At 47.9% G+C, this 23,370-nt stretch overlaps 10 protein-coding genes across 10 annotated transcripts; 3 read left to right on the plus strand and 7 right to left on the minus strand.

Moving 5' to 3' along the window:
* Positions 1-176: 176 nt before the first annotated feature.
* FPRO_13482 (putative amino acid transport protein GAP1) lies at positions 177-2,065 on the plus strand (the record flags this gene model as incomplete). The annotated part of the gene is made up of 4 exons (XM_031222940.1): positions 177-438; positions 490-697; positions 743-952; positions 997-2,065. The coding sequence occupies 4 exons, from the start codon at positions 177-179 to the stop codon at positions 2,063-2,065; spliced, it is 1,749 nt and encodes a 582-aa protein (XP_031088348.1).
* A 110-nt stretch (positions 2,066-2,175) lies between these two features.
* On the minus strand, positions 2,176-3,283 carry FPRO_13483 (uncharacterized protein; the record flags this gene model as incomplete). Its single annotated transcript, XM_031222941.1, has 2 exons — positions 2,176-2,335; positions 2,388-3,283. The coding sequence occupies 2 exons, from the start codon at positions 3,281-3,283 to the stop codon at positions 2,176-2,178; spliced, it is 1,056 nt and encodes a 351-aa protein (XP_031088349.1).
* A 1,554-nt stretch (positions 3,284-4,837) lies between these two features.
* FPRO_13484 (uncharacterized protein) lies at positions 4,838-5,677 on the minus strand (the record flags this gene model as incomplete). The annotated part of the gene is made up of 1 exon (XM_031222942.1): positions 4,838-5,677. The coding sequence occupies one exon, from the start codon at positions 5,675-5,677 to the stop codon at positions 4,838-4,840; it is 840 nt and encodes a 279-aa protein (XP_031088350.1).
* A 1,514-nt stretch (positions 5,678-7,191) lies between these two features.
* Positions 7,192-8,955, plus strand: FPRO_13485 (uncharacterized protein; the record flags this gene model as incomplete). The annotated part of the gene is made up of 5 exons (XM_031222943.1): positions 7,192-7,320; positions 7,386-7,683; positions 7,735-7,851; positions 7,908-8,302; positions 8,353-8,955. The coding sequence occupies 5 exons, from the start codon at positions 7,192-7,194 to the stop codon at positions 8,953-8,955; spliced, it is 1,542 nt and encodes a 513-aa protein (XP_031088351.1).
* A 749-nt stretch (positions 8,956-9,704) lies between these two features.
* FPRO_13486 (uncharacterized protein) lies at positions 9,705-11,084 on the plus strand (the record flags this gene model as incomplete). The annotated part of the gene is made up of 1 exon (XM_031222944.1): positions 9,705-11,084. The coding sequence occupies one exon, from the start codon at positions 9,705-9,707 to the stop codon at positions 11,082-11,084; it is 1,380 nt and encodes a 459-aa protein (XP_031088352.1).
* Positions 11,085-11,537: 453 nt separating this feature from the next.
* On the minus strand, positions 11,538-12,584 carry FPRO_13487 (uncharacterized protein; the record flags this gene model as incomplete). Its single annotated transcript, XM_031222945.1, has 1 exon — positions 11,538-12,584. The coding sequence occupies one exon, from the start codon at positions 12,582-12,584 to the stop codon at positions 11,538-11,540; it is 1,047 nt and encodes a 348-aa protein (XP_031088353.1).
* A 774-nt stretch (positions 12,585-13,358) lies between these two features.
* FPRO_13488 (putative ycaC, hydrolase of unknown specificity) lies at positions 13,359-14,184 on the minus strand (the record flags this gene model as incomplete). The annotated part of the gene is made up of 3 exons (XM_031222946.1): positions 13,359-13,843; positions 13,893-14,040; positions 14,089-14,184. The coding sequence occupies 3 exons, from the start codon at positions 14,182-14,184 to the stop codon at positions 13,359-13,361; spliced, it is 729 nt and encodes a 242-aa protein (XP_031088354.1).
* Positions 14,185-15,792: 1,608 nt separating this feature from the next.
* Positions 15,793-17,568, minus strand: FPRO_13489 (uncharacterized protein; the record flags this gene model as incomplete). The annotated part of the gene is made up of 1 exon (XM_031222947.1): positions 15,793-17,568. The coding sequence occupies one exon, from the start codon at positions 17,566-17,568 to the stop codon at positions 15,793-15,795; it is 1,776 nt and encodes a 591-aa protein (XP_031088355.1).
* Positions 17,569-18,305: 737 nt separating this feature from the next.
* FPRO_13490 (uncharacterized protein) lies at positions 18,306-20,295 on the minus strand (the record flags this gene model as incomplete). The annotated part of the gene is made up of 2 exons (XM_031222949.1): positions 18,306-20,164; positions 20,217-20,295. The coding sequence occupies 2 exons, from the start codon at positions 20,293-20,295 to the stop codon at positions 18,306-18,308; spliced, it is 1,938 nt and encodes a 645-aa protein (XP_031088356.1).
* A 924-nt stretch (positions 20,296-21,219) lies between these two features.
* On the minus strand, positions 21,220-22,282 carry FPRO_13491 (uncharacterized protein; the record flags this gene model as incomplete). Its single annotated transcript, XM_031222950.1, has 4 exons — positions 21,220-21,477; positions 21,526-21,687; positions 21,735-21,832; positions 21,880-22,282. 4 exons carry the CDS (start codon positions 22,280-22,282, stop codon positions 21,220-21,222), a joined length of 921 nt encoding a protein of 306 aa, XP_031088357.1.
* Between the last annotated feature and the right edge of the window lie 1,088 nt (positions 22,283-23,370).

Below are 23,370 nucleotides of genomic sequence, written 5' to 3' on the forward strand. Positions count from 1 at the left end.
AACGTCCCGACAATCTGCACCCGAAGTAAACCGCGCATATCCCAAAAGTCCTTCTAGAAGCTTTCCAGAACGCGCCCTTTTGAAGACTTTTCTTCATGATCGGCGTCCAACCCCCGTCGTAACGTCATTCCCTCCCCCGAAACTGTCATCTTTCATCCTCCCCCGCAACACAAACGATGAAAGATCCTCGCGATGCGCAAACAATGCAATCGTTCAATGTAGAAATGGGCTCCTCGTGGAGCATACACGCTCATAAACCACGGACCTCATGGCTTCATAGCTTTCGACGCGCAGATCCTCTTCCAGGCTATCACCCAAGCGATGCACCAGAGCGGTATTACGACTTGCGCGCCGCCAATGCCAAAACAGCAAATACAGCACTTGCGCGAGAATTAAAAGGTCGCCATCTGCAAATGATTGCTTTTGGCGGTGCAATTGGTAAGCCCTGACACTTTTCATGCTCGGCAAATCTCGGCTAATATGGTGTAGGAACTGGGTTGTTCGTCGCGTCGGGGGCGTCGCTTTACAGAGGCGGACCAGCGAGTTTGTTGATATCGTATTTATTGCTTGGGGCGATGCAGTATTGTACGATGCAGTGTCTCGGGGAGTTGTGTGTCATGTTTCCCATTGCAGGCTCGTTTTCGGCGTTTTCGACGAGGTTCTTGGATCCGTCTTGGGGGTTCGCCATGGGTTGGAAGTAAGCTGACTGAAAATCTTTGTTTTTCTCTACTAACTTTTGCAGTTACTGCTTACAATGGTTGTTCATTTTACCCTTGGAAATAATCGCTGGGGCGTTTACGATAGGGTACTGGAATCCAGATCTGACAAAGTCGATATTCGTGGCCATATTTCTCTCCGCTATTGTCATCATCAACTTATTTAGCGTCAGGACGTATGGCGAAGCCGAATTTATCTTTTCTCTTATCAAGATCACCGCCATCGTTGGCTTCATGTACGTCAAACCCCCTCTCATAGATCCTAGTATTAACGGTCTAGATTACTCGCCATCGTCATAAATGTCGGCGGGGAGCCCGAGAGCGGTTACATCGGCGGCATGTACTGGCGTAACCCGGGCCCCTTCAACAACGGCTTCAAGGGCTTTTGCAGCGTCCTCGTTACATCTGCTTTCTCCTTCACAGGCACTGAGCTCATCGGGCTCGCCGCCGCCGAGACAGCTAACCCGCGCAAATCGTTGCCGACGGCGATCAAGCAGGTTTTCTGGCGTATTACGATATTTTACATCGTTGCGTTAATGCTGGTTGGACTACTAGTACCCTCTGACGATAAAAGACTCGTCGGTGGTGATAATGTCGCTGATGCGACGGCGAGCCCGTTCGTCATTGCGATAGAGAAGGCTGGGACTTCTTTACTTCCGAGTATAATGAATGCAATCATCCTGGTGGCGGTGATCAGTGTTGGGAATTCAGCGGTTTTTGGGTCATCGAGAACATTGGCTGCTTTAGCAGAGCAATCGCATGCGCCACAGATCTTTGCATACGTGGACCGACAAGGACGTCCCCTTATGGCAATACTGTTCGCATCATGCATCGGCCTACTCGCATTTCTCGCAGATGTCAGTTTCCACGATTCCATCTTCAATTGGCTTCTCTCGATCAGTGCGTTGAGCACTTTGTTTACGTGGGGAAGTATCTGTTTATGTTACATCCGGTTTCGAAAAGCTTGGTATTACAACGCACATACGCTGGAACAACTACCGTTCAAGTCTCACGTCGGCGTCCCGGGAGCGTGGTTTGCTTTTGTTGGGTATATCCTTGTGTTGGCATCTCAGATCTGGATTGCGGTCTCGCCTGTTAATGAGCCTGGTATTGACAGGAGCGCATCGGGACTTGCGCAGAATTTCTTCTTGAAGGTTTTGGCGATACCCATTATCTTGTTGTTCTATCTATCTCATAAAATTTGGTACCGTACGCAGATCGTGCGTCTGCCTGATATGGATGTTGTGACGGGGCGGAGATACTTTCGTGTACATGTTATGGCCGAGCAGGAGCGCGAAGAACGACATGGCTGGCCCAGGTGGAAAAAGGTCTATCGGTTTCTCTGTTGATGTACTTGCATTGGGTGGCGTTTGCATAGCGATTGATAGATTTTGTATCCTGGATAGAGGCACAGCAATATCGTAGCATAATGAGCATTGCAGCGAACCTCTTCTCTAATTCATGTCTTTACGTGAAACTCACTACATAAAGGTTCTGATAAAATCCAGCCAACGCCATCCTCTATGACTTTATCCCATCTATTGAACGCCGATAATTTCTCCTCGTGCGATCTAAAACCATGAGGCAGCCCCAAGAAGAGGTTGATATCTGTCGGAACACTGAATCATGTCAGTTAAAATCTACAAAAAATCCATAACATCAGCTACTCACCCAGCTTCTGCCAACATCTTTCCATACAGAAGTGCCTCATCTCGAAGAGGATCCAGGCCTACTACACCAAGTACAGTAGGAGGCATCCCTCTAACTTGTTCTGGCGATGCATTCCCAGGGTTAATCTTTAAATCGTTGACATCCGGGTCCTCGATCTTTAACAGACTCGTGAACCAGCGAAGTTCCTCAACAGTAAGCATCGGTGCTGTAACATTTGTTCTGTAAGATGAGATAGACTCGCTCTTCATCTTTTTCAGCTGGGGCTCATAGCAATCAACGTGTGTTAGACAGGGGATCATGAGGACTTGTCCTGCGATCGGAGGTCTTTTCTCTGTTGCATGATTCAAATGTTTCTGTAGGGTGAAAGACGAAGCCATCCAAGCACCAGCTGATATTCCGCCAATAATGACTCTTTCCGGGCGCCAGAACATGGTCTCCATGTTATCGTGGGCCCACTCGAAAGTATCTTCAGCATCATTCCATTGCGTCGGATATGTAAACTCCGGCGTATGTCTGTAATCAACACTGAGAACCGCCACATTCGATCCAATGGCTATACGTGCACATATCGCATCCTCAGCATCCAGCGTACCGAACATGAATCCACCGCCCTGGAAGTGAATATACAATGGGAGTAGGGTTTGTTCCGGTGCACTAGCTGGTCGGTAGCTGCGTGCTTGTATGATGCTTCCATCGCGAGAGGATATTCTGTGGTTCTGTATCCGCAGTTGAGGCGCGAGTTTCATCATCGATTTTCTGGCGATAGCTTCTCGTTCTTGGTTCGCTATTCTTTTCATCTCCGCAATCGACAATTCCGGTACTGGTGGCGGAGGTAAGGATGCTTCGAGTGCAAGCCACTCGGGGCTTACCCCGTCGTAGCATGAGAAGTCAGACATTGAGAAGTCTTTGGTCAAAAATAGAGGAAGTCAATGTGTATAGACTATATACCCAAGACGTTGCTGACCGGCTCTTTGGTTTCCATTAGCCGAGGCTATTGGTGATCGTTGAGCGCTAGGCCGCGAAGGGGTAAGTATTATAGCTTTGGGAGGAAGATTCAAGTGACATTTTATGGATGCAATGGTAGTAAGAAGAGTCATGTAGGACTTATGTAAAGGTTTAATTATGCATAGATTGATTTGGAACTCTGAATCAATTAGCATTGCTTACAGAACTTTACGAGGATGAATTGAAAAGCTATTTCTGTCGCATAATGCGCGGTAACAACCATTAGGTAATCCACCCAGACGCGTCACGCGTCGATTATTCTGTTTATTGGCTCGAATATTCCAAATACTCTCCACCTAACCTCTACATAATTCATTTTCCGATATCGTGCGCAATGAGCATGGAGACACATTCTGATAACCAAATCATTTCACAGCTCACTTGCGATGTCGAGCTTAACCTCGGCAGGGTCATCCATGACATATCCCCAGCAACGTCATCAACGATCCATCCGGAGCGCTCTGCATCATCCTTGGGCTTGCTTGATGCTCTTCCAGCAGAGCTACTCGTTATGACACTGAATCTCCTGGACTTTCAGTCACTTTCGCGTGTCTCACGTGTCTCCCTGAGAGGCAAGAGAGTCGTTGAGGATTTTCTGCCGTATCAGCAGGTGATACAGCATGCACCCAAAGTTCCAACGGCGTTGACAAAGACGAACCTTGTTGGTTATTACCCGGCTTCAGAGGTATACCGCACCCTCAAAGCCTCCCGTTGCGTTTCCTGCTCAGACTTCGGGGCGTTTTTATATCTGCCCACATGCGAGAGGGTCTGCTTTGAGTGCCTCTTCCAAAACAGAGGACTGTGGATGATGACACTACCGATGGCTAAAAAGTACTTTGTCTTGACGCAACGACAAGTCCAAAGCCTTCATATTATGCGCATCATTCCCGGGACGTACTGTGTCAGGGGCCCTGAAAAGCTGCACCGCAAACCTTGTCAACTGGTCAGTGTGAAATCAGCTAAAAGGTTGGCCATTGAAATTCATGGCTCTTCACAACACCTGGCGGAGTTGATCCCGCAACCACCGGTAATATCCTTGAAAGAACATTATCTTTTTAAGCGCTATCACGAAGCGCCTCTGGAAGCACCAGGACACGACATGTCAAAACTTTCAGATGGGGCTAATATCGGCAATGATCCGTTCGCAGGTGTATCTAGCCTACGCGTACCGTACATCACAGACTCGGGAGCGGACTGGGGACAACTTTGCAAGGGATGTCAGGTCACATACAAGGACTTAAAGTATGGATCTCTGCCCTCAACTGTTCTTTCATTGTTGTGTCCCCCACACACGAGGCCAGAACGACCTGTTTTTGCCTTGACCACGAGAATACATTCGCGTCATGGGCTGCTAATTCACGCTGAGCAATGCTATGGAGCACGGAAGTTACTGAGGAACATGGCAGACTAAGAGAAAACCAATAATGTCCACTACCGTTCCATTGTTAACGATACACGAAAGTGACTGGTGCTCCGCGCCCTGAGTCATCTGTCAACTCAGCTGCCAGTTCCTCAACCTCAGCCTTGGCTTTCTTCTCATCGTATTGCTCAGCATGTTCAAAATCAATCATTTTGACGTTTCCGGTGGATTGTTCGACAATAAAGTTGTAGCGATTGGCGTCTCCATGGACAAACCCCAGCTTGTGCAACCTGCGCAATGCCGCCTCGCATTTCGGCAGATCAGCTAGGGTCGCATATTCGCCCTCTATCTTTTCCAAAAGGAAACCAATGTTTCTACCGCCCTCAAAGAGATGGCCTAGGACCTCAGGAGTCATCCTGTCCTCATCAGGGCTTTGTAACCTGGTCAAAGCTTCGTATATCCTGGTCTCGTGCTCAATCTGTGGAATGAGCCACTCGAGAATGGCAATTTTGGATATTGCAGTCTTGCCCCCATATTCGACTTCGCGAATGCGCTGCTTGTGATACTTGGTGCGTTTTAACGAAAGTATGTCGATATGTCGTGGATGCCAGGTGCATTCAATCTTATCCAGTGGTTCGAAAGAAATATCCGACTGAAGGCTGCCATCTTGGGCCCGCGTGATTCGCATCGTCGTCCAGTCTGTGTCTGGAAATGGAGGAAGCTCGGGGACGAGAAGATATGGTCTACAGAGGGTATCTTGTTCAAAAATGGGATTGGGACTCCCTGGGCCCGGGATTGTCACATAATGGACCCGGTTGCCGGCTCGAATGCGATAAAGCCCTTCGTCATCGTCGATTTCTTGGTTGAGGACTTCGATATTCGACTTCGGCACAATGCTGACTTGGTTTGAGACGGTGTCCGACATATTGATAATTGTATCGGATATACCGTTGAATGAAGAATTGGGGTGTTGTCAAGAAAGTTTTCTGGGCTTCAAGCTTGTATTGCCCCGCGATACCGAGCATCAACTTATTAAGCATGTTTCTCCACTACTCGTGCTAAGTAGCGGCATATGGTTCGAAACAAACTCTGATCTGGGCGCTTACGCCTCACTGGGGACTGGTTGTTCCTGGTGCGCGAAATGAATTGAGTTAGATCACATTGTGCGGAGCGGATACCCTAGATTAGGCTCAGGTAGCTGATAAGACTCCATTCACGTTATGTTCCTGGCGCGCGCGTACTGGCGTTTCATGGACTTGTACCAGCGGTTAATTTGAACAATCTAAAAATACGGCCGAATCATCATTTGCCTCGACGCGCTATACATCTTGTGATTTCGATACTAGAAAATGTACTGTGCTGTTAAAAGACTATTATAAGTAGCGCAACAGTTGATTGAAACTCACGAGAAAATTCAATTCATTTCCCAAGTCTACAATTTTCTCATACAACTTTGCCATATCTTCTTCTCCAAGTCGTTTGTGGTTCCTGTTACAGCCAATGTAAGTGACTCAATGTCAGTGACCAGTATCATCAGCTAACCCAGGATGCGTCTACAGACTGGAACAAGAAGCACCATGTGTGATCAAATTTACAATAGTTACAGGTGCGGCTGCACAAAAATTGGCGAATTCGAACAATGCGACGAGAAATACCAGGCGCAGTCTAATCTACAATGCGACACCCCAACTCGTGTTGTGAAAGAGTCTCGTAGCTACTGCGCCAAACATCTTGTCAAGGAAAGCAAAGCAAAAGACGAGTTCAGGGGGCGCATAGCTCGTTAGAGACATGCTGTCGCCCCCTGCACAGCTGGTCCCTTCAAGAGACTATGACTGCAGAATCCACGATGGATTGAAGTGTTTTTGTACGAACTTGGGAGTGTATTTAGGCAATTTCGATAGTCACAATGTTTGAAGAAAGATTTAGCCAGGTCATAGCCATACCTTGTCTGTAACGTAAAATGAATTTATGAGCAAAAGAGGCGGAGTGGCGGGAAATATCTGCCCGCTTATATTGTCTTTAAAATAAGTCACCTTAATCCACCTTTTTAGGAAGTAGACTATTATCTGCCTTTAGTATTACAGTATGTTAATATCTATCCTACCTTCATAAAGATATCTGAACGTATACGCTAGTATGTACCTACTGCTTGCAACTTTTGCTAAAGGTAAAAGGTTATTGCTGTATTTAATGTAGTGTAACGCATCTGCTGACCTTTGTAGATCCCGAGCGCAGATGCGTAAAATGCCCTTAATTGGCTATTCTAGAACCAAAAGCGGGCTTATCGTCAGCAGGGCGGCCGCCGAGTTACATCGAAATGCGGTAAATCAGCAGTCAGAAATTAGTCAGCCCGAGAAGTGCAAACTCGTAATCACAAAACACAGACAAGAGGAACCTCAAGTTGTGTTTCTTTGATGTTAGGGACATCGCTGTGCGAAAATGTGGCTGCTGAGCGTTTCGTTTGTACGAGTGGCAGCTCTGGCTATCTTTGCCGTTTGCCTGCACTTGATCCTCAAGACCTCACTCCGACCATACTTCTCAGACCTACGACATCTTCCAGGACCGAAGGTGAATTCTACCCGCCCATCACAGGCTACAATCTTCGAGGACCTTCAGTTTACTGACTTGGAAAGAACCATCAATTCTTAGTCGGCCATGCCTTGCGCATTCTGCGTGGATCAGGACCAAATGAGCTCTATCTCCAGTGGATGCGGCGTTGGCCGAACGCCCCGTTCATACGATGTCTATCCTGGCTGAACTCGGAGGTTCTCCTCGTTAACAGCATAGAGGCATGTCGTGAGGTGCTTCAAACTAATACCTACCGTTTCGCGAAACCGGCATTCTTTCATACGCTTGTTGGAGAGTTCCTGGGCGTTGGTCTGCTGTTTAGCGTCGGGGACCAGCACAAGCGGTTGAGGCGCATTACTGCAGGCAAGACCTGTTTTTCGTGCAATTTATGATCATGAAAACTAACTGTGGTAGGACCGCTGTCTCGTCCAAGCATTCGAAAGCTGCTCCCAACGTTTGTTGCATACTCTCGCAAATTGAACAGTGAAATCAATGCCGCGATCCAACAAAGCAGCGACGGCGTCTTGGAAAGTACGTATACACTTAGTCAATTCACCTCTCTGTATTATCTGACAACATCGCATCAGTCGAAGATCTTTTTACAAGGGTGACACTTGATATCATAGGTGTTTCGTTGGTTGGTAAAGAACTTCGAGACTTTCGCTCAAGGACCTCGCCTTTGTCATTTGAGCAGTGCTACAACGGTATCTTAGCTCAGCCACTTGCCGGCCAGATCATAAGTTTCATCAATCCCTTCATCCCACTCCGTTGGCTGCCTGTATCCGCAAATCTGAACTTTGTCAAGGCCAAATCTGCTCTCAAGGGTATGATGACAGAACTAATCGAGCAGCGGACATCCGAGGTAGAAAAAGCAAAGGAGTTGGGTACAGACAGTGGATTATCGGACGATTTGTTGACTAGGATGATTGAAGCGAGTTCTGTTGAGAACCAGAAGTTGTCTAAAGATGAGTTGATCGATATCGTGTGTAACTACCCTGACCTCCATTGGTATATCACTGACCGGTATTGCAGACTATGCAGGTCATCGCGGCGGGGCACGAGACTACAGCCAGTGCCCTTCTTTGGACCACTTACGCCCTTTCCCAAGACCAGAAGTCACAGCAAAGATTGAGGACTGAGATAATTAAGCTCAGTGCCAACGACATGACCGCCAAGTCGATAGACGAACTTCCATATCTCGACAACGTCATTAGAGAAGCTCTACGCCTGTACTCGCCAACCCTAATCATCCCATGGGAGGCACTAGAGGATATCGAAATAGCAGGCGTCAGGATCCCAAAAGGGACCACGGTTCAGCTCGTTCCAGCCATAACGCAGCTGAACCCCGAAATCTGGGGTCCCGATGTGGAAACTTTCAATCCTGATCGATGGGATCACCTTTCTGGCGATTCCTTGAGCCCATATGCTATGGAGACCTTCTCAAACGGGCCTCGCATGTGTCCAGGAAAAGCGTTGGCCTTGCTCAATATGAAGGTCTTGTTGGTTGGGTTGATCAAAGACTTTAAGATCGAGAGTACTGAGGATAATGAAGTGGAATTCAGAAACCCGAGTTTGACTTTGAAGTCCAAGAGGCCACTTCAGTTCAAGGTACAACGTATTGGTGAAGCACCTTGAGCGTGTCGAGGGGCAGAAACGGCAGAAGGTAGACCTGACAGTACTAAGAGGGGGGCAGCAGGGCTACAAAATGGACAACAAAGCATCAACGGATCGAGAAATGACAGTTTAGTTTAACGAGCTCATGCTATTGAATAGAAGATGTTGCGGATGGGGAGTTACCATCGATTCGACCGTGCGGGATAAGGCCAACTATACAAGTCGCGCTACTCTCCAGGGATTAACGATCAGATAACGAATCAACAAGCTTTATTTAAAATGTGTAAGCAATCCGAAGTCCCATTGATACGTTAGCTAAGGTTCTTATGTTAAAGTGAGAAATAACAAAACATTAAGGAAAGCATAACCTCTCGTAGCAAAGGTCCCAGGCAGTCTTGCTAAAATTAGAAGCTGAAAACACCAGATCAGCAACACACAGTAAATCATGAGATATGGCCGTAATTCCAAACAGACCACTACCAAAATAAGCATCAATTCTCAAGCTTATATGCGGGCCAGACCGCCTTGGCGAATGCTTATGCCAAAGCTTGTTGGCAATTGCCAATATTCTCAGCACTAATGCCGGACCATCAGAAGTCCCATCAGCACTAAATGTTCAGCTCGAAATATGAAACCCTTTTGGGAAGCTTCATTTTTATGGTGAAACTTGACTTCTTTATAAGACCTGGCCAGGTCCTCACTTTTGAATAATCCATTCTTCTCATCCATAGTATCATTTCCCCTCTGCATATGCGAGTTTCCCTTTCGCCATGTCGGACGCTGGTAGAGATACTCCCGTGGAGATGAAGCCACTTCCAGAGGCACAGACTAGACAGAACTTCTCTGGCCTCGACACTCCTCCGAACCAGGAATACCTCCCCTCGCCCTCGCCTCCGGTACATGACGGGATGAATGATAGCAACTACTTCAGCGGTCCCCGCGATCTCCGCGGTCATTCCAAATGGCCACTCATCCTTCAACTCCACGGCTCAATCATGCCGTCACTCATCATCCCTCTTTTCCTTGTCGCATGTTGGTCCACTGCTATCACCGTCATTTCTAAGAAAGTTCATGATCTGAGCGTCAACTCTGTTCTTCTCACCATCCTCGGCTTCGTCGTCGGTCTTAGTCTTTCCTTTAGATCATCAACTGCTTACGAGCGCTACGCTGAGGGTCGTCGATACTGGGGAATGCTAGCTACTGCCTCGCAAACTCTCGGACGAATCATCTGGATCCATGCAACGGATACTGGCGCTGATGGTCAGGATACCAGAGAGCTGCTTGTCAAGAAGCTTGGAGCACTGAAGCTCATCGCTGGGTTTGCTGTTGCACTGAAGCATACGCTTCGCTTTGAGCATTGTGCGAGTCAACCTGATATGCAACCCTACATAGCCCACCTCGACACATTCTCTGGACGTACAACAGCCGTGCCAAAGCGAAGAGTTACCAACTTCAAACAAGTGGCTGGTGAATATCTGGGGCTCTCATTCGCGCAGAGTGATCCCCGCAAGCACCTCAAGAGAGCCGAAGAGCACCAAGGAAATCTCCCACTTGAGATACTGAACCATCTGGCCATTTCTGTCGACTGCCTCGTGGCAAATAAGCAGCTGCCCGTCGCCATCCACCAAACTGTCGCGTATAATCACATCACCATGCTTAACGATGTAGCAGTCGGGTGTGATCGAGTGCTCAATACCCCCTTGCCGATTGCATACACTATCGCCATCAGTCAGATCACGTTTGTGTATGTTATGCTGTTGCCGTTTCAGTTGACTGGTCCTCTTGGCTGGATAGCTATCCCAGCTACCATCACTGCAGCATACATTATCTTTGGTCTGTTATTCATTGGACAAGAGATCGAGAACCCATTTGGTCGTGATGTTAATGACCTGCCACTTGAGACTTTCTGCGATCAGATTGCAACCGACCTTGATATCACTGCTTCATTCGACCGCCGTGGTGCTGACCATTTCTTGCTTAATGGAACACCGCTGTATCCTGTCAGTGTTGCGCCGGGTAATGCGTGGATGGATAGTAGTGAGGAGAAGATGAGGGAAACGATCAAGACTAAGCCACATGTTCTGTTCAGCTGGCGACGCCAGAGATCTCGTGATAATGCTTCCAAGGAGATGGATGGGAAGATCGTTTAAACGCGTTCCCCCGTTCGTCTCAAGGAGAAAAGGGTTTCACTCCGGCTTTCAGAGAAAGTCGTTGACCTGGTCATTAAGTTTGACTGAGTCATATCCAGAGCCTTCGGCATCTGTAGTAATAGTTGAGAACGACATTGCATGCAAGACAAAGTCCATCATGTCTACCAATTAGATTTAGAAATCTTTTATTGGTGATAATCCAAAAGTCTAGCTTTTCTCGGGGCCAAATCGCTTTCATTTGTAGGCCTACGTGAACAAGAGAACGTACAAGTTTAGAAGAGGTGAAAGAACAAATATTATTCAATCTGGATTGGAGATCACATTACTAGTCCTGATAGCCCTTTGATGTCCTTTGTCATCCTGAAACGTCCTGTCGTACCCCAGATAATCGTGGTGTGATCCTCAGAAGTCCATTTCGACATTCCCTGGCCTTAATCCTCGTCGATCCATGCCTTATTCATCGCCACCAGCTTCACCCCCAATACGCACAACCAACTTCCCTTTAGTCCTGCCCCCCTTCAGTCTTGCGTAAGCCCTTCCCGCATCCTCCAGCCCAAAATTCTCCTCAATAGCAGCCTTTACCTTACCTTCCTTCATCCAATCCGCAAGGTGTCCAAAGTCTTTCCTGTTCGCCGATACAGAGTGATACTTGAACTTTCTCTTCCCACCACCCAGCCATCTCGGTAACATACTGATAGCGAAGAGGGCTTTGAAGGTCTGAAAGCGTGGCGGCAGACCGACGCAAACATACTGCCCCTCGGGCTTGAGATACTCATGGGACCGCCAATAAAGATCTGGATCGTTGAAGACCGTATCGAGAATGAAGTCAAACTTGTCTTTTTTCTTCTTGAGCACTTCAATCGGGTCTTCGGATTTGTAGTCAACAGTCTCATCGGCACCAAGGCTTCGACAGAAGTCAGCATTGGAAGCGGAGCAAGTGACCATGACATGAGAACATCCCAGAGCTTTCGCAACTTGGATGGCAAAAGCGCCAACTCCTCCACTGCCACCATTAATAAACACCCTGTCACCCTCTTTCACGAACGGCGACATACACTGCAAAGCCGTCGTTCCACAAATCCCGACGCAAGCCGCATCTCTAAGTTCAACACCATCCGGAAGAGCCGCCATCCCCTTACTCCCAACAACAACATACTCCGCAAGAGTTCCACCAATCGGTAACTCTGTCCTCCCAAATACCTTCTGGCCAGACTGAAATTCATTCAACGTCGTGGAGACAATTGTGCCAGAGAAATCAAGACCTGGCGTGACGGGTTTGGAGAATATGAGGCTCGCGAGAGGCATTTCGGCAATTTTGTAGTCGAGATGATTGACCGATGCGTATGCGACTTTAATAAGGGTTTGTCCTTTCGGAAGCGATGAAGCATTTTTGGGTAGTTTGGCGTCGGTGACGAGGGTGAGATTCTTGTCGATGCCGCCTTTGATTGAGCGCCATTGTGCAGCGCGCATGGTAAGAGGGAGGGTGCTATTCGATGCCATAGCTGCAGTTTCTGACACGGACTAAAACCAAGTATGATTATTACGAATCGCGATTCGACATTACATCAAAGCCGTTGGCGAGATCTTATAGACTCGCGGGCCTTTGGGGTTATGGCTGACGACAACGTGTTGGTGGCACATGATCAGGTGCTGTCGTCTTGGCTGAGGTGGTCTGATTGGCGATCTACCAATTGAGAATCAGATGTCAGATTCCGTGCCATTAGGTGGTCTGTTAAGCTTAAACTACTGCTAGTAGTCATATTTCACTTGTGCTCGTAGCTGTTGTCAGAAATGTCCTGATAAGTCTGGTCTCATGATTTCTTGCTCTCATTCAAGAGGGTTGCTATTGACCGGGCAGATCGGACCCCGCGGCAACTCAAAGCTTGGCAATCTGTGGGCTGATGAGAGCGGAATGCATGGAGAAACTTCTAAACCGACGGCGTAATAAAGGTTTCGTGATCACAAATGTTTTACTGACATTTATGCGCGGATCGTTAACGTCGGCCGGATTCGAATAATGCGTTGACTTCAAGGCATGTCAATCAAACCGAGTCACTTATGCAAGAAAGGGAATCCAGGGAGCAATGATCGTGTATTCATTGTAAAAATTGAAGAAGAATGAAGTAAAGTCTATCTGAAACCATCTCCTCCAAATGGGGATAGAGATGGTTGTTTCGGGAGTTGAAGACTATCCAGCTGCCTTTCAAGCCAGCTCCCAGAGCAAGTCGTCATCCATCTAGGCAACAACTGCTAGTACCAGAAATCAATCTAGCTCTAAGGGTAGTGAGTGTATCCGTCCTCACCAGGCTGGATAGTTCCATTGGTAATAGCCGCAGCATGACCGCGAGCCATGTAGCCAGCAGCAGGGTAGTACTGTCCAAGCCAAGGGTAGATCTCCTTGGCACCAGGCTTGTTCCTCCAGTCGCGCATCAGCTCACAAATAATGGAAAACAGACTGACGACCTGAACGCCAGCATCGCGCATGCGATCGTTGGAAATGTCGCGGATGAGAGCAGTTGTAGTGCCGGATGCCTCCATGTTGGCCCAGACGGAGTAACCGGCTTCACGGAGGGAGAGAGCGAGGAAGGTGGTGCAGACATCGGTGGTGATACCGGCGAGGATGACCTGTGACTTGTTGGTGGCCTTGAGGGCATCACGGAATTCTTCGCTGTCCCAAGCGTTGACTTGGCCTTGGCGCTGGACGAGAGGGGCCTTGGGGTACATTTCACGGATCTCTCGCATGAGAGGACCATTGGGGCCTAACCTGTCAGTAAGAATCTCAGAGATGTGTTCGAGTTAAAAACTTACCCTGATCAGCGGAGGTAGTCAGGATAACAGGCAAGTCGAAAGCCTGACCAATGGCAGCGTGGGCCATAGACTGGTGATGGTACAGAGTAGGATCCCAATCTCTGGTCAACTGGTAAAGGCCTTCCTGGATATCGACCACGAGGAGAACCTAATTGTTTTAGCATACTGAAGAAGCAGAGAGTACCGGGAAACTAACGGCATCGTTCTTGTCAAGACGCTCATACTTGAAACCGCTCTTAGCAAGAGCAGAAACAGTGAGGACGCCAGCGGCGATGATGGAACTGAACTTCATTGTCGAAAGGCTTGAGTTGCAGGTTGGTACTGAAGCTGTGAGATGGCTGTTGAACCTGAAGAACTTCCTCCAACTTGGGTTGATACACAGCTATATATACTCAATAACTGAACCTCGAATACTTCACATGCACGTTCTGGATTCTGCATACTGCAATCTTTGCATGCTGTGTGATCCTAGAGTGAAAGGTCCTTGATCCCAATCTCAATCCATGCTCAAATGCACAGTCGGAAATGAAGTCCGCCTCAGTCGGCCGAAGCTATCCTCACGCATATTGGCTCAAGCCACCGCGACGCCACGAGGAGCTATACGAATATGCATAAGGTCGGCCCGCTGCGAAGGTGTGCCGTAAGCCTTTGGCGCGGGTTTGTCATCATGCAGCGATTCCTCGTCCCCGCTTCGTGCAGGGTTTAGTAAGCTGTAGTCACCATCTTTCTCAGCAAGATGCCCCAGTTTGGTTGCTACGCCCATGCCAAAAGATGGAGATCTACCGACGGTTAGTGTTTAGTCGGGAAGTTATTGACCGTTGAGTTGAGGTTATTTTTTCGTGGCTTGATGATGTTATCGTGGCGGGTCGGCATTGAAGTTCGCCCTGGTTCGAATCTTTTCGGGGCATGGCAAGGATCCCGATGTCCCGATTGGCGGAGGGAAGCGATGGCACATTTCGAAGGCCTCGGTGAGAAACTCCTCACTGACGCATGCTTTGATAATCTTTGTTGTCCAATACAAATTGTAGCTGAGGTCCAATTGCCCCTCTTCTGTGTCTGTAGTGTAGCGGTTCGGTGGGGAAGATACATATCAGCATGGATGAGAACCCTTGGACCCTCCATTTCGATGGGAGATGGCATTATGCATGTGACATGCAGCACTTGGGCTTCGGCCCAGGTCGAGCTCATGGATAAGTCCTCCAGTGACAGTATTTCGTTGCGTGACAAATACCAAAGAGGGTTCACGTTGCATTGCCTTTCTGTGTAACCCGACGACATAGCGACAAGTCCCAGTGATTTGGAATGCTTAGATGTGACAACTAAGCTGTTGGATAGGAGAGTTTGCTTCAACATGTTGTTTGACTGTTCAGAACATCTATGCACATGGGTTGCCCAATTGTTGCTAACATTATTGATTGATAGTTAAAGCTTATGACATCTCAACGAGACGTATATCATGTTGGTCGTCTAGCCTTTTCAGTGTCCTAAATAAATTAGATAAAGAGAATACGTCCGTTATTTAATCGAAATGTATGCTCTACTTGGTCGACAGTAGGGTAGGAGATCGGCTCTAAAGAAGACCATTACGTTATGAAAGTGACGTTGGTGTTGATAAGTGGGCCAGACTTGACTCAAATATTTGAAAAGGCTTGATCTATAGAGTGGCGAAATCTTGAGCCCTCAAGAGAGACTGCTATTAGGCACGAGGCTTTCCTGTCTTGAGAGTCAATTTTTATTTGAATGATAGAGCTGAAGCTTGGATCAGGCCCTGAGCAAATAGTCTCAACCTAGAGTTATTTATATGCTCAACTGTGAGAGAGGTCAAAAGTGATAGTGATACCGCATTGAGGCTTACTACACGTACATACTTAACCTTATACTGAAACCATTAGTACTAATCTCAATCTTGAACCTCAGCATCTTTCGTCGGACCCATCTGCGCAATCAGCTCGTCTAACTTATCCTGTATATGACCTGTCTCATCAACCTCTCCCCAGGCCATCACACTCGCTGCCTTGGCTTCAGTCAGCCATGCCACCGCCAAAGCCAGGTTCCCAGCGCACTCGCATATCTTTGCAATATCCTCCATAGTATACACCGCGCAATCATCATGGAACATGGGGTCTGGGTTTGGAGTTTCAACATGCTGCTGCCCAACTATATCAAAACAAATGCTCAGAGCTGCTGGCCAATCTTCTTGGTCGATGTATACATGCTCAACGTGCCTTAGCAGCTTGCGTTCCTGTAAAGAATTAGGTCCTAACAGGCTGCGAAGAGCACGCACTCCGTCGTTGGCTATCCGTAGAGATTCATCGTAATCCTCACTCCGGCGCAGAAGGGCGCAGAGCCTTGATGTGGCGAGCTGGGTGAGTTCGTGGGCAGGTCCAAGAGTCGCGCGTAAGCGATCAACCACTGATGTGAGCGCACGCAAAGAGACGTTTTTGTCGCCTTTGTCTTTCCTAAGCGTGGCTATGACCAGAGAGATGGGGTGTTGAGGATGCAATTGAGTGCGCGCGAGCTCATTGATATATGTAAGAACAGCATCTCGTACAAAAGGGCATGTCGTGGTATTGACAGGAGACAGGGTACTCAGCAGCTCGATGATAATGGTCGCGGTGCCCTCGTGGAATATGGCAGGAGAGCCGGCGGTTGAGTTTTTCAAGAGTCGAAAACCTCGAGTCTGGCTCTGACTTGAACCGCGCGCATCACCCTTTGCGACTTTCATGAGGTATATCGCAAGGTTGGTGTCTTGCCAGAATTGAACCTTTTTTACTGGTGCCGATGGATTAAAGTTCCCCGTTGTATAGAAAGTCCGTATGCTAAAAAGAATAGACTCGAGGTTGGAGCTTGGACGCGGGCTGCGAGTTAGTAAATTTGGGCCTACAGCACTGGAGGTTCCGAGATAACGGCGCATCTGCTCCGCTCTTTCTTCTGATAGTCTCTTGTCCTCCGATAGTCCTGAGTTCAGCGTTGTCCCCGAAAGACTTGTTGATGATCTGCTGACAATTTCCCAACTGCCTTCCCTGGTGCGTTCCATTTGCTCCGGCTTCACGGCGCGGTCCTTGCGAGATGATGTTTCTAGTGAAATAGTATGGGCTTCTTGCATCGATACAGTAAAAGTCTGGAAATCTCTCCGCAAAGAATCCATTTGCGTCTCAAGGCTAGAGAAGCCCTGTACTGAAGTCGTATTGGTAGCTGTTATGAGCTCGTTGGTGGCTAATTGGACTTCAAGTCCAACAACGCCTAGTTCCCGAACCATCTCAATATTGAGCCTATTTAACCTCTCTAATTTTTGCGAAAGTTCCTTCTCGACCTTGAGCGAGATAATGGAGTTCCAGAGTTGGCTCATCGCCTTTCTCTTGCCCTGTCTATCGGAGAATAACGGCGTTATCATGTTGTGGATTTCTTGTAAAACTGGGTGCAGAGAATCTGCGATGCTGACGAGACGTTTTTCTTGGACTGGATCCAGATTGCCAAAGGCGTGTGAGCCTCCCCTACAACTGTAGCAAAGCCTGGATATGGAGTCATCCACTTCTCGCAGGAGTTGTGCCAGCTGACCGGGGACTTCCTGCAAGTCTTGTAACAGCTTTATGGTGGCTAGCAGAGCTTTTCCAGCCGCCGAAACAAGTTGAAGCCCTGCTGCGACACCGCCGACTATGGAGAGAGGGTCGGCCATGGTTAGGAACAGGGAGGGCTGTCCGTCAATAAAGTTCTTGGTGTTTTCAATTCTTCCTCGTCGATGGTTGAAAAGAGAGCGGATGAGTTTCCGATGTCTAAAGATACTGGGCGGGGAAATGATAAACGTTGATCACTGGAGGGGTAAGGATTTCTTAAATACTGGTGGGGAGGCCAACCAACTGTCGTAAGCGTGGAATTATTATGCTGGGTGCAGACGCTCTAGTCAGGCTGGAGCTGATCTGACATGCATACGTGGTTCCATAGCCATTGCGCATCAGCGCATAGCCACCCACAGCCACCTTTACTGGATTGGCGGGCATTGGAGGCTATACAGACTTTTGGAATAAGTCTGAGCCATCCGCGATGATGGCCCATATATCTTCCTACTATTATTACCGACTTTTATTCGCTATTAGTAACGAAGCTTCAGCCAAAAACACATCTAAATGTTTGCATGCTAGACTCAGGCATTGTTCTCGTTCACACAGCTGAGGTAAGGCGCGCGATGCAAACCTCGGCTGTCAGATCTATCAAGTCAAAATAATACTATCAAATAAAACATGCTAAGTATCTACACAATCGTCCAAGAGTCGACAACTTCAAAACGCGCATAGCCTTCCTGCGTCCCGCACCAATATAGACCATACGGTACATACTCCACTATCAGCAGCAAAGCTCAAACAAAATCGAATCCTCATATACCGTTCCATGGAGGCCTCGAATGGGTGTGGTTGGCTAGTGAATAATGACCTTGCTAACTGGCAGCTTGTCTTCTGGGATGCGATATCGACCCCGATCCGTAACAAGATTTAAATCATCCGGATAGAAGGCCTTTGGATTCTCAATGAAAAAGATTCCCAGCCTCTCAAAGATTATCTTTCCCGGATAGAGCTTTCTAAGAAGCAGTCCTTCCTCAGAGGTAAGACGGAGCGCCCACATTTCCCGAGGATTGCTCGAGGTCTGCTGGTCGAAAAGCCCCGTCGCTGCAATGAGCGACCAGTTCGAATTGGGGTCTCCACGACCTTTAATCAAAGGCCGTCTCTCGCTGGCTTCCAGACGGAACGTGTGCTTGTTCAAGGCATCCCGCGGATAAAGCTTGCAACGCACACCATGATCAGGATGATCTTGGGTTTTGTATTGTGAAATGCGCAGTTCGCGCATGTAGCCGTAGACCTGGAGCTCGTATGGGTCTGGGAAGTGTTTGAGCTCGACAATATTGTACTCCCATCCCTCAGGGTTCTGACACCAACTATTAAGTTTCAGATTGCCTGGTTTGCAACATGGTGTCCCGTACCGTGCAAATCCGGCGAGTTCATCTGTTTTCGCGCCAGCTCCTTGGCTGATGGGTCCGACGAGTGCCATCCACGACCACGATGGCGCTTTTCTGATAGTCTTCTTCTTGTACTCAGGAACTGTGAGTGCTGGTAAGTGAACGTCGACGATACGCCGACTTCTCCACAGTAATCCGCATATCATATCACATTCCCACAGACCAGCCATGTACCTATCTGATCCACGTCCAAATCTGCTAATGAGGGCCTGCTTGAACAGTCGGACGACACCAGAGAGAGCGGCGTGGTTGTCGGAGGGGTCATAGAAGCTCTTTGTAGAGTACTCCATTGTAACAGAATACCACCGTCGAAGGACCGGATCTGTTGTGTCAGCAAGTCCCAACCCTCGCTGCCCCTGGCCAAATGAAGGGCCAGTATAAGTTGCTGGACGAGAGTCCAGCTGAATGCGGTTCCGTGGTTTATGGTCTTCTTGAACCGCGGGTAGATTGGAAGCATTAAGAGCTGGGAATAGTTCGTTATACCAGACATCCGCTTCTCCAACAAAGTTACAAGAGCCGTCCTCGAACTCTTCGCGCTCACGGCAACGAAATATAAGTTGCTGTCTTCCGTAGATGATCATTCGTCTAGCCATCAGTGATTCCTGGTAGCACCATGCACGCTCGGTCGTAGGACCAACACTGCGGTCCCGTGGAAGACTGAGCCAGCACTTGGCTTCTTCGTTGCCATTTGCGCATTGGTATGGAACTTGGCATGCTGCTTCGTCTGGCGAGGATCCAATGTCGAGAAACCCATCTCGTGCATCACTGCTTACTCCAGCCACGATGGTGAGATCCGCGTTGTTGTATATCTCTGGAACAAGCAAGGCCTGGTCTGCCCAGTCCTTATTGTCGTCTTGCCTGATGCAAAGCGCATCAATCCAGATATACCGATATTCAAGCTCGCGCGCGACCTGGATTGCCTGGCGATGCGTCCTGGCGAGTTTCGATAACGCGACGCCCTTTTTGAAAGCGGCTTCGGTGTCTGTTGTAAACTTGAACATTCGCGATGTGGCACCGCCCCAAGAATATGATAGCGCAACATAGATGCCTCGTTTTCCCTGGGTTTCGACGAGCTTCGGCTTCGTTCCTCCGATATCAACTACTCTTGAAGGCAGGTCCCTTCGCTCATTGCCACAGCATCGACGGTCAAAGTCGTTGCACCTATTGAGCCACGCTTTGGTTAAGTTGATCGTCTCGGCACGCTTTCGGGGTTCTGAAGACTTGTCGAGAGTTCTACCGCGTATTTCCTTTGCGCCGGGAGATTCTACTCCAGATTAAAACCCGCAAGCGAGTGAATTGGCTCGATTATAACTGACCTGGTGTCGTGGAGACATTCAAATGCGCTATGCAGCCCCCTGCGAGGTCCTCATCCACATTCGGACCTCTAATGAACATCTCTACAAAGGCATCATTGAACCAGATAACCCTACTTGATGTTGAGTGGATATCTGGCGGATAGGTTTGCTTTTGTGATACAAGGACTAACTTAGCCCCGAGCAGCTTGGGATCGGATTTCCAATTTTTCAGAAAGTGTTGCAGGTGCTTTTTCGGACAAAGATATTGGATACTTGCCCATAGTAGTTTACAAAGCGGACAAGATTGGAGAAGACTCTCAGCACAGTCTTTGAGTGATGCAAGGTCGCGGTGATGCTGAGACTCGAGGGTTTGTCTGACCTCAAGGTCATTGCAGTAAGTGCATTGACGTGAAAGCATAATGGTGATAGAGCTTTTTTTTCTTCTCTGCAAAACGTCAGCTTGCAGAGAAGAAAAAAAGCTTCGGCAGTCGTTAGTTCAGCGAAGAATTGGTTCAGAGCGTTAAGCGCCAGCCTGATATTGTAAATTACGCATCTTCGTCTCATGAATCTATAATTAGAATCGAGCTGTGCGCAGTTGCGCCACGAGTCTTCCTCAGTGGCTACGGGCTGAAACAAGCTCTACAGTTGGTCAGCCATGAGGGGTTTTCTGGTTGTTGTAACCACTGACAGCCCGGCAATCAGCCGCACGTGTAAGCCTCCCATAATGGTAAGCAATGCGGTGAAAGTACTTGATACTTGTGTATAGAAAGCATAGAGAAAAGTCCTACTAATGAGTGCAGTATATAATATAAGGGCTATTTACTAGACATATTAATTGAAATTAAATAAAATTAAATAAGATAGATTTAAAATATATTAGTTACTCAAGTAAATCGAAATAACTATGTAAAATAAAAGTTTAATATTGCCTTGAAAATGTAAGTATTTTATCTGTAAAAATAATATACCGATATAAATCTTAGTGTTTATATATATTAGCATCCACTATATACTCTTGTATTGCTTAGTTAAAACCCTCAGGCCAGAACTCCTCAAGCCACTCATAAGGATCCTCAGGCTCATAAGCATTTGTAACTTTGCCGTTGAACTTCACAATGTTATCCCTCGTCTCATTATACAAAGCATACTTCTCATCGGGTCCGTTTCCGATATAGTATGGAACAGTCTGCACGTTGTTGCCGATTTCCTTGTCAACGATGCTGGTGACATTATCGATCTGAGCATTCTTGAGACGAAACTCATCACCGTAGTTGGGGTTAATCTAGAACTGTTAGAAAAGGTTGAAGTTGGTAATGCAGATGGTTCTTACGATGCCCATTCTGAGACCGTCGACGGCAATGACGTTTTGAATCGTGGCGTTTCGCTTGGCTTGATTGAGACAGTTGCCGCAGGACTGGTAAAATGTTCCAAAGCCCTCGGCATAGAAGCCAGTGATGTTGTACTTGCCACCAAGCGAGTTATCTTGGAAGATCTACAAACGATTAGAAATGGAGTCTTCTCGCCATATCTCTTGCGTACCTTGTCTGTCGCGCTTCGGGCTCCACCGCCAATGACCCTCAACTGAGTGTTCAGGCCCTTCGATGTGAGAGCATCTTCACAAACGTCCTCCCACCAAACTGCACAAGTCAATATAAGTCAGTCAATAACAAATAAGGCCACTCACCATTTTCGACCCAGGCATCACCCAAAGCATGAATACCCTCGGCCTGGTTCTTTCCAATGATGACATTTCGAATTGTCGAACCAGGCAACAAGTTGAACACAGCATCAGCATCAGTGCCTTCAGCTTGTTCATTACAGCTCCCCTCAGGTCGTTCATAGCGTTTCATCTTGCCATCGAAGACCTCACCAGGCATGATGTACTTTGCATTCTTGAGAACGACTGTCTCCTTGGCGACGGGGAACTTGGTAATGGGGAAGGGAAAGCGCGGCGGTGGCCTTTGGCTGAGGTCTCCTTGGGTGGCGTCGGTATCACCTTGCTTGCCATCGCCTGTCTTCGATTGACGGGTGTTAATGATGGCTGCTTGGGCGACAGGGAGGAGAGATAGGAGAAGTGAAGCCTTCATGATGGATTGGAATGCGACTTGGGTCCGAAGGAGTGCCAGGCAAGGAAAACCTATTGGTGAGGTAAGGCAGGTAGAGATTAGGATGTAACTACTGCTTATATATGTTTCTGGTTGCCATGGATAATAAGAACCCCATGATATAACATACCAACCTCTTTACTATCAATCTAACGGACTAAGTGCCTGCTATACTATTTCACCGCTTTGCATGCAACCGAGGGCATTAGCCTGGTCCTTCGCTCAGTTCACTGCGTGCCAAGGCTCTAAGTTAACATGTCATGTCACTCGACACCAAGGACATGTTTCCATGAATCATCGCGCAGGAAACATATGATCTTCTCCTTGGCATCTTTTCCAGATGCTGCGAAATCCGGGGTTGTCAATTTAGGCTTCTTTGAAGGCTTCGTTTGTATGCTAGATTCGCCGTCCATTTGTGGGGGAAGTAAGACGCGGGGTAAGCTTAATCGAACCCCCAGGAGAATGCCATTCGTGGTTCTATATTCCTCCGTCCGGGGCTAGCTGTTCCACCTGTCACGGACCATACTAAGAAGGTAAACGTGAATAACCATAATTCTCGCTCCCGCTGTTTATTCCATGTTAGTCTGGGATGTTTCTTAGCCAGACTGGGTTTATTTGCTTAAGCATTTTGTGGGGGATCGCGTAGGACTCCGCATCTGTTAAAATCTTGCATATGCGGGGCTGGGATGACCCCCAAAGTTAGATGATATTCTCTACGTGCTGGATCCTACAGAGTTAAAATATTCAACGTCTGGAAAATAATAGATAACAGGCAACCAGAGTCCATTCGAACAAACAACTCAGGATCATCTGAGGTGAGCGAGACGCTTCCGCCCTCAATAGCATCCACGAGGGACCCTCTTTACCAACCTCAAGATGGTAGCTTTTTTATTTGCAATCTGAGGTTTGTCACTTTTTCTCAACGTCACGTATGCAAATATTGCCAGTTTCCTAACTCCCGCCCTCGATAAGTCTTGCTCTCCATTAGAGTCTTGGCTTTCACTAAGCTTTGCTCTGCTGAGAGACCAACTGATTCCACGTGGTCCGCTGCATCGAGCAGATCTACTGAT

This window comes from Fusarium proliferatum, assembly GCF_900067095.1.
Source record: "Fusarium proliferatum ET1 genome assembly, contig: FPRO_scaffold012, whole genome shotgun sequence".
In the NCBI taxonomy this organism is placed as follows: domain Eukaryota; kingdom Fungi; phylum Ascomycota; class Sordariomycetes; order Hypocreales; family Nectriaceae; genus Fusarium; species Fusarium proliferatum.